The 12,206-nt window shown below is 43.4% G+C and overlaps 1 protein-coding gene across 4 annotated transcripts in view; it reads right to left on the bottom strand.

The window, feature by feature from the left end:
* Window positions 1-8,050: 8,050 nt before the first annotated feature.
* SNAP23 (synaptosome associated protein 23) overlaps window positions 8,051-12,206 on the bottom strand; it is a 106,193-nt gene continuing 102,037 nt past the window's right edge. For all 4 annotated transcript variants that reach the window (XM_063947929.1, XM_063947928.1, XM_063947931.1 and 1 more), the window contains 2 exons: window positions 10,299-10,443; window positions 8,051-8,217 (listed from right to left, as the gene is read on the bottom strand). In XM_063947929.1, the coding sequence (XP_063803999.1) occupies window positions 8,155-8,217; window positions 10,299-10,443 (208 nt within the window). In that variant the 3' untranslated portion in view covers window positions 8,051-8,154. The remainder of the gene's footprint in view (window positions 8,218-10,298; window positions 10,444-12,206) is intronic.

Below are 12,206 nucleotides of genomic sequence, written 5' to 3'. Positions count from 1 at the left end.
ATTTACCGCCCTTTGTGTTAGACATTTTCAGTGAATACAAGCACAGACTGTATGAGTACGATACAGCCAGAGTACAATACTTGCGAATAAATCCCATAGTATGTGACAGCACACACAGTACACAACACCAGCGAATAAGTTCGGTACAATGTGACTGCGTACACAGTACACAACACCAGCGAATAAATCCGGCAGTATGTGACTGAGTACACAGTAGAATACACTTAACGGTAAATACTGTAACGCAATATATATGGACCCAGATGCACCTAGTCCCTTAGGGTACAGAATACAGTGATAGCTAAAGCTGGGATACACTGAAAGTGAAATCCACAAAGCAGATACAGGCACACACAGTCACAGTGACGATGCAGATAATTATTTTAGTCAGACAATACAACTACACTGGACTAGTAAATATATAAGTCTGAGACCGGATGATGTATGTATCAGAATACTCGTACAATATATTCTGGCACAGGTACACATGTTCTTAACTAACGCTGTCTTTATATCGACATGTAGAATACTAAAGTATGTGTAAAATCATAGCGCTGATATACAGGCAGATTTACAGAGCACACCTTGCCCTGCAGTCCCGGAGCTCAGTCGCAGCTATTCTTAGAAGATGGAAAGCAAGGGCAATAACTACCCTGTTAAATCGGGCGCTAATAAATTAATTCAAGAAAACACCTGATATAGAATAATTGGTATAATAGCAGCTCCTACAGGGCAACTGGATGCCTTAATCAAAAGATGTATAGTTAATGTTCTATGGAAAACATTTAAGGAGCGCTCCTTAAATGTTTTCCATAGAACATTAACTATACATTCTTAGAAGATGGCACACAGCGTCTCAGTCAGGGAGTGAGGGAGAGTGTGAGGCAGCTCCAGGTGGAAACACCAGCAGTAGATGGCGCCCGAAGCTTAGGGAGGGGCTACAGGTCAAGCGCCTTCTCCCCTATGCTGGTCCTCACCTCCTGGTACTACGGAGTCTTAATAAAGTGGGCATTAGTACACCCAACCTGTACTCCTATGCCCTGCTGTATATAGTGGGGTCCCTGCTCGGTTAGTGTCCACGCCAGCGTCGCAGTCCGTCTCCTTAGACTGAGATCGGAACACGATTTAGTGGCGGGTCCTGTCTGGGGTACCCTCTTACCTCCTCCCTTCTGTAGCAGCCAAACGAACCAGGAGTGTGTCTGCTACTGTGTGCCTAAGCCGGAGCGTCTCCACCACAAGTACCTGGGAACAGAGCCAGCGGGAGTATGCGACACAGCTGGGGAGGTAACGGAGCCGCAGCACAGAATGTCACCCTTACATGTAAGTGCTGCAGCTCTTGAAGTCTTCTAAAAGCTTTTTCAGGGCTGCCCAGTGCAGCCCCCTGTTAAGTGACCTGCTCTACAGGGCACCAACTCGAAACTGAGCTCACAGTGCCTGGAGGCAGGGTTATAGAGGAGGCCCCAATGCATCCTGGGACAGTCTAAAGCTTTAGCTTGTTGGTGCTTGGATCAAGATCCATCTCCACACCCCAATGTTTCCCTGTGGAAATCAATGTACCCCGCTGCAGAAATCTACATATCTGCCCCGCCACCTGCTAGGCATCTCTATCCTGGACCCTCCCTGCAGTCCTTTTCGGGTGGCCAGATTCAGAGCCAAGGCCAGAGGTGCCTTCAATGCTGCTAGAGGATCTCGTGGTAAGTCCCATAAACCAGCAGCTTCTGGACCTGCGGACCAGGCCTCAGGATCCTCTTCCACAAAGCCCTCCGCGTGACGGTTGGCCTCAGCAGCAAGGCAACTTTCAGGTAGGTACTGTACTCGCCTTCAACACTTCACCCACATATGGGCAGAGTCCTGCCGGGACCCTTGGGTAAGGGACCTCATATCCCAAGGATACCGCCTGGAATTCCAGGAACTCCCTCCTCTCAGATTCCTCAGGTCAGGCTTACCAGCTTCACAGGAAGCCAGGGTTTCCTTACAGCAGGCAGTGCAAAAGCTGCTTTCTACAGGAGTTGCTGTTCCAGTGCCTCCTCAGCTGCACACAAAGGGGTTTTACTCAAGTCTCTGTGGTTCCGAAGCCAGATGGCTTTGTACGACCGATCTTGAACCTCAAATCCCTGAACCCGTATCTTCGGGTGTTCAAATTCAAGATGGAATATCTAAGAGCAGTAATAGCGAATCTGGAGGAGTTTCTGGTGTCCCTGGATGTAAAAGGACGCATACCTACATATCCCAATATGGCCCCCTCACCAAGCGTTCCTCAGGTTTGCGATTCTGGACCAACATTTCCAGTTTCAGGCCTTATCCTTCGGTTTCTCCTCAGCCCCAAGGGTATTCACAACGGTCATGATGCTACAACTGCGTATGAGGGGTGTCCAAATAAATCCATACCTGGACGATCTGCTGATAAAGTCGGTGTCCAGGGAACAGCTACTGCACAGTGTCAACATGACTACTTGATTGCTTGCAGATCAAGGTTGGATACTCAATTTCCAGAAATCTCACTTGGAACAGTCTCAGAGAATCCAGCTCCTAGGGATGATCCTGGATACAGGGTCTCAAAAGGTCTACCTTCCTATGGACAAGTTCTTGACTATTCGGTCTATGGTCCGGTCAATGCTGAAACCTTGCGTGGTCTCGATTCATCTGTGCATCCGCCTGCCGGGCAAGATTGTGGCCGCCTACGAGGCGATACAGTACGGCAGGTTCCATGCACGACCGTTTCAACTGGATTTGTTGGACAAATGGTCGGAGTCTCACCTGCACATGTATCAGCATATAACCCTGTCACCGAAAGCACAGATATTCCTGCTATGGTGGCTACAAGTCCCCTATCTGGTGGAGGGTCGGAGTTTCAACACCCAGTCATGGACGCTGTTGACAACAGATGCCGGCCTCCCAACATCCCGGAACTCGGGGCAATTTACAATGCTCTGATACAGGCCTCACCCCTCCTTCGGAATCAGGCCATCCAGGTGCAATCAGACACCAGGGCAGTGGCGTACATCAACCGGCAGGGAGGAACAAGAAGCAGAGCCGCTATTCGAGAGGTGTCAAGAATACTCTTCTGGGTGGAAGCCACCGCAAGGGCCATCTCAGCAATTTACATTCCAGCAGTGGACAACTGAGAAGCGGACTTCCTAAGCAGGCACGACCTCCATTCTCAGGATGTTTCAACAACCTGTTCACCGGTGGGGTTGTGCACAGATAGACCTGATGGCTTCTCGTCTCACCAAGAATCTCCATCGTTACTGCTCCAGAACGAGGAACCTGCAAGCGATTGCGGTAGACGCTCTGACGGCGCCATGGCCTTACCAGTTCGTTTACCAGTTTCCTCCAATCCCGCTAATTCCAAGAGTTCTGAAAAGACTCAAAAAGGAAAGGGTTCAGGCAATTCTCATTGCCACGGATTGGCCTTGTCGGGCCTGGTATGCGGACCTCCTGACCCTGTCGTTGGAGGAACCCTGGCCTCTGCCGCTTCTCAAGGACCATTCATCTATCCAGACTTACAGCATCTACTTTTGATGGCCTGGAGGTTGAGAAGGGAAATTTTAACCAGGAAGGGTCTTCCCTCCAAGGTGGTTTCCACGATGGTTCAGGCCCTTAAGGTGGTTACCTCCAAACATTACCACTGTATTTGGAAGAAATATGTTTCTTGCTGAGAGGGTCGAAAATGTTCTTCTGTGGAATTTCGTCTGGGCCGGTTTCTACTGTTCCTGCAAGCAGGAGTGAATAAAGCCTGCGTTTAGGCTCCATCTAAGTTCAGATTTCATCTCTATTTTCTTCCATAAACACATGGCGGTACTTCCTGAAGTACAGACCCATATACACACACACACACACACACACACACACACACACATCCATACATATGCACACACATCACACTTTACATGAATGATATATGTTCTCCAGTATCTGGGAGTTCCTGTGTTTCCTATAATGATGACCGTATCTAGTCCTAACTGTTCCTGGCATAATGGATTTCATTAGCCATTTTGGTCTCTACAATGTCCGTCCATTATTAGCATTCCCTCTTTTCTCTCTACACTCCCTTTTTAGGTGCAGCAACCTTCTGGCCTCCTCCCTCTTAAGTTTCCTATAATAGCATCTTCAGCTTATGATGTATTTTTGAATATTCTACTGAAGGTGTCTAACTCCGAATGCACATTTTATACTCATGCACTACTTGATGCTGTACCCACACTGTTGGGGTTTCATTCTCTCTTTCTTTCCATTCCTGTTCTGATGTAAAAAAAAAAAAAACATCAAAATGTAATAAAATTAAAAATGATGGACTAGATACCGTAAGTGGCAAGAGAAGGACAAAACAGCGCATAGAAACCAGTTGATCTGAAACATGGGTCACAGACATACACCTGGGGCATCTCATTCATATCTATAAGGGTGGAAGTGTGCCAAATGCAGTATCCAAGTCGTAGCAATCCGATCCTGCATTATCTTATATCAGACAATCACATTCATCAATTATACAGTCTGGAATCAGTAACTAAGAATCACAAGAGAATGGGTTATTTGCAGCCACTTTATTAGAGGTTAGCATTAAAAACATTTTTTAAGGAATATTGGAAGGCTCATTTGTGGTACGTTCATCTTGGATTTTAATACAATCAACATGAACAGACTTGGGAAGGAAGACTACAATAAAATGGTGCTGAAAATATTATTTAAAAAGTACATTCATGACAACAAAATCTGCAGAAGGCAGAATTCACTGAACCAAGTTAAGGAATGGGGATGTACATATTCCATATCTCTAGACACCAATTCCTGACTTCCATGAGGACCAACTGGTTGTGGGCTGCTGCCCTTTTAAAGCAGAGTTTGGCATGTACAGGACGGAGTAGGTACAAGCCCCATTAAGGCAAAGGTTTTCACACTTTATACAGGCATTTACCAGGGCACAATAAGTTTATATACAAAAAACAAAACACACCTTTACAATTTAAAATGTTTATAAATATTTATACTTTCCAGCTTTCAGGAATAATAAGGCACTGGGTCTAACTAGCAGTATATGTGGTTGTGTATATATATATTTTTTTCTTTTTCTTCACAGATTGAAGTAAATCTTCAGCCAAAAGGCACTACTTTATCTATTTGGCTATTACAGGTTGTGCTACTATTTAGTATTTTGAGACCTATAAGAACTGTTGACTTTCTGCTTAACCTCTTAATATATGTTGTTCCAGTTCGGGTTTTGTGGGGTACAGTTCAACTGTATCTCTCATAAATACTGGCTGTTCCTATAAAAGGCACAAAACATGTTTACCCATTACCTGAAAATAGGCTAGACCCTGTAATATATGCAATCACATAATTGCACTAAAGGAAGCCAAATGCTTAGGGGCAGTTATGTGGCAATGGACCTAATTCTGAGTTGATCGCAGCATCAAATTTGTTAGCAGTTGGGAAAAACCATGTGCAGTGCAGGAGGTACAGATATAACATGTGCAGAGAGAGTTAGATTTGGGTGTGGCATGTTCAAACTGAAATCTAAATTGCTGTGTAAAAATAAAGCACCCAGTATTTACCCTGCACAGAAACAAAATAACCCACCCAAATCTAACTCTCTCTGCACATGTTATGTCTGCCCCCCCCCCCCCCCCCGCAGTGCACATGGTTTTGCCCAATTGCTAACAAACTTGCTGCTGCGATCAACTCAGAATTACCCCCAATGTTTGGTCAATATGGTATAAAATGAACATGTTGATATGACAGTGAGACGCATATAAGGCTACTTAGGTACAAGCATATAGCGAATTGTTTTGGAAAATATGTAAATGTATGCGTTGCCAAATATAATTTGTTACATAACGACTGAAGTCCTTGGCAGTCCATATGTAATTTATCTAATTATCATCACATTCTTGAGGAGGGGGGAGGAATTCCATAAATTACATAAGCTACAGAAAAGTAGTTCTTAAAATTAAGGTTAGAAAGAAAAACACCACCTTTTGGTTTTAAGCAGGTGAACATGTTTTTACTACACAGGGCCGTATTCAATAGCTGTCGGGTCCTTTCCGACGGAAAGGACCCGACAGCACTCTATTCAATGCCGGGCCACACCCGACAGGTTTGGCCCGATCCCAACAGTGTCGATCTGACTTTTTTAATTCGGATTGACACTGGTCGGAAACGGGGCTAAAAACCAGTCTGGTTTGGCCCCACGTCCGACAATACACGCAAGCCGCGTGTATTCCGACAAGTCGGATTTCCAGACTTGTCGGAAAACTATGCCCGGATTGAATAGGTCAGAACCCCTTCTGACCTATTCCAGTCGGAAACGGACGTATCTCCAAAAGACAGCAGTTTCCAACTCTAACTGAATACGGCCCATAGTAGTGGTTTATAGCTTTTTTTTTTGTAAAGTCATTTTACTTTCTATTTTAACCACTTTCAGGTTATTCTCCCGTATGTGCATTAAACTAATGTAATGGGGGCAATAGTTTATTCAGCAGCAGGGAGTGTACGCCCCTCTGTCTTGGTGTGGTCAGTGTTTTGTAGTAAATGTATTGCAGTTGTCCATTTACTAGTTACCTGCGACAGCAGAGACACACAACGGCTGTCTGGTTATTAGACAGAAACACTGCTTGGTTAAAGACTTCTCTAAATTTATTTGGGCTGTTTACGCCGTAAATTTTTTCCCTGAAACAAAATTGCTGCAGTTATTTTGATCACCATTGAAATAACAGTATAAGACTTTTAAAAAGAATATCGGTGTTGTATTCAGGCACGTGGTTCTTTACAGTAACTGGGATATACAAGAGGGGGAAAAAAAAAAAATTCACCACTAATGAAGTACAATTTTACCAATCCGTTTTAAATGTAGCCCCCAGGCAGTTAGTTACAACATCTGAGGTAGTTCTGCTGCTATTACATCCTAAGGCTTACAAACTCCCACCCAAAATGTAAGTTCTCAAAGTAGAATGAGCCTTTAGTACGGTCCACAAAATAACTCTACGGCGGTCTGCAGCAGCTGAAAACAAGGTAAAACTTTATCTCTAAACCCCTTTAAGGCTCATGCAGTGTTGGCGTTAATCTTCTGATGACGTTTCAAGCTTCAAAACATTAATCAGTTGATAGATTTGTGAATGTTACAAATAGTTACACAGTCTTAGTTACCAAAGCACCAGCATGGAGTACAGGTACTAGCGATCGGTCCTCCTGTCACTAGGGAAAAATAAAACCCAGCTGCCAGATGGAATCAGTCCAGCACACATTACTACACTATATGAGTAGTGGGTGTGGATGGTAACCGGTGACTCTCCGGCTGGTCTTGATCTTATAGCTGTACAGCAATGGAAGAGCTGCTTAGGTAAACTCCCATCCCTCATAAACAAATATTGGCTGGGGAGGATTAGAACACATTTACTTTAATAAGGCAATTTTAAAAGTGACATTTTTACGAGATGTACATAGTAGTTGGAAACATAACTAAAAGAGAGCTGAGACATTAGTGCAGAGATAACTCATACTTTGTTTAAGAAAAAAAAAAGGGGGGGATGGGGAGTGATTGGCTAATGAATCCCACTCCTTAATTACAATAGTAAGGTGTACTAATTAGAAGACCAGTCCATTCAATACTGAACATCTCACTGACCAGGACTGGAGTTTGCAGAGAATATTGCCAGCTGTGGTGCTGCATTAGCGCAAACAATTACGTGCTTGCCTTTCATTGGTTGAAATTGCTTTGCCCTACAATCTATTCTCAGTTGTGCCAACGTAAATATTAAGGGGATGGGGATAGGACACAACAGATTTTCATTATGCACTACTTAGATACATATGAAAATTAACCCCAACAGATCCTTCATTCATTAAACGTATGGTGGGAATTACATGAGTGACATCACAACTACTAGAGAGGACATTTAAATAGTGTAGTGGAGACGCAAAATTATTTCACTTAGGAGTAATGAACCACTAGGGGTGTGGAGCTATCACATATAAAGGTAGAATAACCTACACTGTCCGGAAGACGGACAGATGCTATAGTGAATGAGCAAATAATACACAGAGCACAACAGAGCAGGGTAATAAGCCAATTCATTCCCTGAAACCTCTCATCTGTGATACTGAGCGGACATGGTAAAACAACAGCTTAAACAGATGGAAGGAAAAGTCTTGCTTTCTTCACTCAATAAGTTTCTTAGCTTTGGTATTGGCCACCTCGATACGATCTCGGTTAGTCGTTGCCTTAAAAATAAAAAATAAATAATAATTACCAGATTTTATCAATGCATAAGGGGGGAGGGGGTTGTCCATGCGGATATGCGTTCTTTAATAAGGTCTTTTCCTTTCTCCACACATATACTAATGACAGTGCAACTGTTCATTTATGCCTCATGTTACTCAAACCCTCCTATCTACAGCTTACAGCAAGCACCAATCCCGTCAGTTTGGATAGTTCTCCCCATCTGTGTTCTGGAAATGCTAATAAATGCAAGTACAGTATAGCAATATTCAAGTTGCTGGAATTATCCTACTTTGTAAGTGTTACCTTGGCTTATCACCAATAGAACCGTTATGTGTGATAGAAAGCAAATCTCTCGGCTTACGGTTACCTGTCACCTGTTTTAGTTTTTCTGTAATTTTAAGTTCTGTGTACCCAGAATTATTCTAATGTGTGTTGTATGTACGGCGCTGAAAACCACTTGTGGCGCCTTATAGATAAAATGTAAATAATAGTAATAATAATAATAATAATAATAATAATAATAATTTAAATAAAACTTGTGGGAAGGATACAAGGTGCTGCCAAATGCAACTGCCATGCTGGGGAGGCAACCGGGATACAGCTAGCCATGCTGGGGAGGCAACCGGGATACAGCTAGCCATGCTGGGGAGGCAACCGGGATACAGATAGCCATGCTGGGGAGGCAACCGGGATAGAGCTAGTCAGGATCCTGGTGGTCACAATGCCGCCGCAATCCCGACAGACTGTGAAATGCCGCCGTTGGAATACCAGCGAGCCAGGCTATCCTCCCTCTGTGGGTGTCCACGACACCCATAGAGGGAGAACAAAATTTGTGGCGAGTGCAGTGAGCCCACAAGGGGCTTTCTAGCGCTCGCCCCGCTGCCGACATACTGGCGGCCGGGATGCAGCTGTCAGTGTCTTGACAGCCAGCATCCCAGCTGTCGGTAATTAGTATGTATTCCGCCATGCTGTACAGGGTGTAAAGGGGTTATACATGGTCCTATTTTATGTCTTTAAAGATTTTTTTTTCCCCCATATGGAAAAAGTATAAAATAGAGTTGAAGGCTTTACATGTTTGGCCATTTCTAGGTTATATAGTGTCTGAGGTGGAACATGAAAAAAAAGATGAAGGGTGGGGACTACCCAAACACATACAAAAAGTTAATCATTTAAATTAGTTTAAGTACTGCTCACACGGGCACTTGAATCTAAAATATTATTTATAAATACTTATATTAATATATGTTAATATCATTTTAATATTTACATATGTTGTAATATTTTATATGTTCTTGATAAGTCTGGAGTGACTGAAACGTTGAACAAGCTAACACATGGTGTGTGATGTGATTCTACTATTCCAGTTGCCATGAGTGTTGCCTTTTGCTTCAATAGGTGTTGGTATTCACTGTACCCAGGAGGGTACCAGAGCAGTATTCTTTGGAGTCTTTGATGCACCATGGCACTAAAGGAGTCATTCAGCTTTGGTTGTAAGTGCGTTATCATGCGCAAAGAATCACTGTTCAGTACTTCGTGAATGCGCAGGACCAGTTATGTGTGTACACAAACTGGTCCTGCGATGTCAGTAGCAAGAAGGCAGCAGAAAATCCGTGATTGAGTCTGCTGCCATCCGGAGGGCCGGCTTCCATTTGTAAAAATGGAGGTGTGTCGCTGTTTAGGGGGTGGGAAGTGGTCTGGTATCTCAGTTGTAGGATGGAGATTTCCTGGCCTCTGTGATGGGCAGCTTGCGCGGCACCACGGGTACTGTAAGCCGCCCGATGGTGGGTAAGAGATCCAATGCTGTTCTGATCATTACTGCAGCAGGAGACTTCTGCTTGTAATAGATATCTTCTGTATCACCATACAACGCTATCACGGAAGCAGCAGTGATAACAAACACAACCGCACCTGAATGGCCACCTACAAGCTCCAGATTTTGCACGGTATTATTCTCTGCGCAGAACAGAGTTGGAAGCTTCTGTTTTACAACCAGCAGCAAGAAAGTAAAAATCCATGAACCAACTAGAGGAGACGGTAAGCACCCAAATAATTCCCCATGCAGCATGGCCTGGACACTCACCTTATCATTAATTCTGTCAATCATTTTGTTCTGGGTGTCAATCTCGTTGCCCATGTCTAAAGCCATATTCTTCAGGTTTCCTAACATGCTGCCAACCTGCTGCAGATTTTCATCCATCTCGTCCTCCCGGGCATCATTGGTTACCCTACCAGAAATCAGGTGCTTAGAAATGAGAATGCTATATATATACACAGTCTACAAAAACTATTAGTAAATACTTTTTTTTAATCAGTCTTCTAGACCAGTGGTTCCCAAAAATCGACCCCCAACATTTCATGTTTTCCAGGTCACCTAGCAGGTGCACAGGTGTACTCATAACTCATTGACATTTTAAAAGATCCACAGCTGGAGCTAATAATTTCACTTGTGATTCTGTGAGGAGACCTGGAAAACGTGAACTGTTGGGGGTCCTTGAGGACAGAGTTTGGGAAGCACTGTTCTAGACCCCGTTAGTGGGTTCTACATGGCCTCTTCATTTGTTTATTATGTAATGCAGGAGTGACAACAAGCAACTTGCTGGCTGCTGCACATATTGGGGGTCCCACCAAACTATGCAGACTCCATGTTCCATGTAATAGTATTGCAGTGCTCCCTTTTTATGCCACCCCCTTTTACTAATGCTAGGCCTTTTCTCAGCACAGATGCCATACAATACCAATAAGTTCACCAACTGTAATGACAATTTTGCTGTTACTCGACGAGGAAGAACCGTATAGTATAAAACTTTAGGACTCCACTTTCCATGTAAAATTATCCTCCAAGAAATCTTATATACATAGGAAATAGTTTATAAGAAAATATTTGCCATTTGCGTCAGGTCCAGTGGCCTGCTCATTCAATAGACAGTCAAACACTTAGTGAACACCACAGATACCATATAATTAATCTTGCATCAAGGTTCAGGAGTGGGTGGGCAATCCCAATACACAGGAGAACACCTGCAAAGCACTAGCAAGACAACAATCTCTCACGTATGCCTCCATTTTAGTCATTTGTAACATGTGGCATGTTGAATGAACATTATTATTTTGGGTACAAAAGGCTAAAAATAGTTTTATTCAAAATCCATTTTAAAAAGGATGGGAAACAAAGCCCTACAGACAGCAAGTAGTTTAGAAATACATTCATGTAATTACAAGGAAACTCATCACAACACAAATAGAAACAGCCTCTCAGTGTCAGCCCCAAACTAAATAAATAAACCATTTTCTACATAAACAGATCTCAAACATTAAAATATTTACTATGATTAAAAAGGTTGACAATTGAAACATACAAATCAAATGGGCTCATAACAAAAGGCTGCTTTCATAAACAAGTGTCAATTATAAGATTATGAGAAGATACTGTTGCTCCTTCTACCGAAGAAGTCCAGGCTGACCCAGGGTACATGTGAGGCCTGTACAGAACCGGAGGGCCAAAAGGCATAGTTATCAAATTGTGAGCAAGGACAGTGGGAGAGGGGGAGACCTAACAGGAGACTGAGGGGCAGATTTATTAAGCCTGGTGAAGTGATAAAGTGGAGGTGATAACACACCAGCCAGTCAGCTCCTAACTGTCATTTTTCAAACCCAGCCTATAACATGGAAGCTAGCATCTGATTGGCTGGTGCTTTATCATTTTCCACTTTATCACTTCTCCAGGCTTAATAAATCTGCCCCTGAATGAGCGGGAGGGTAGTGAGCTGGCATTGTAGCAGGGGAACTGAACCAAATAAATGGACAGAAACAAACCAAACATGGAGCAGAGATTCTAACCTAGAGATAGGCAGCAGCAGAACTTCTGGACTAATTAAACACTAACCAGGAGTGACAGACAACACTAAGTTCCCCATATTTATCTGGATCAGATATAAGGAGTTCATCCATGGACATGACATTATACTGTATTGCCACATTCCCTGTGTAC

The sequence above is a fragment of the Pseudophryne corroboree genome, chromosome 12, assembly GCF_028390025.1.
Source record: "Pseudophryne corroboree isolate aPseCor3 chromosome 12, aPseCor3.hap2, whole genome shotgun sequence".
Classification (NCBI taxonomy): Eukaryota; Metazoa; Chordata; class Amphibia; order Anura; family Myobatrachidae; genus Pseudophryne; species Pseudophryne corroboree.
Note: the sequence above shows the minus strand (reverse complement) of the source record. Positions and strands in the feature narration are given on the sequence as shown.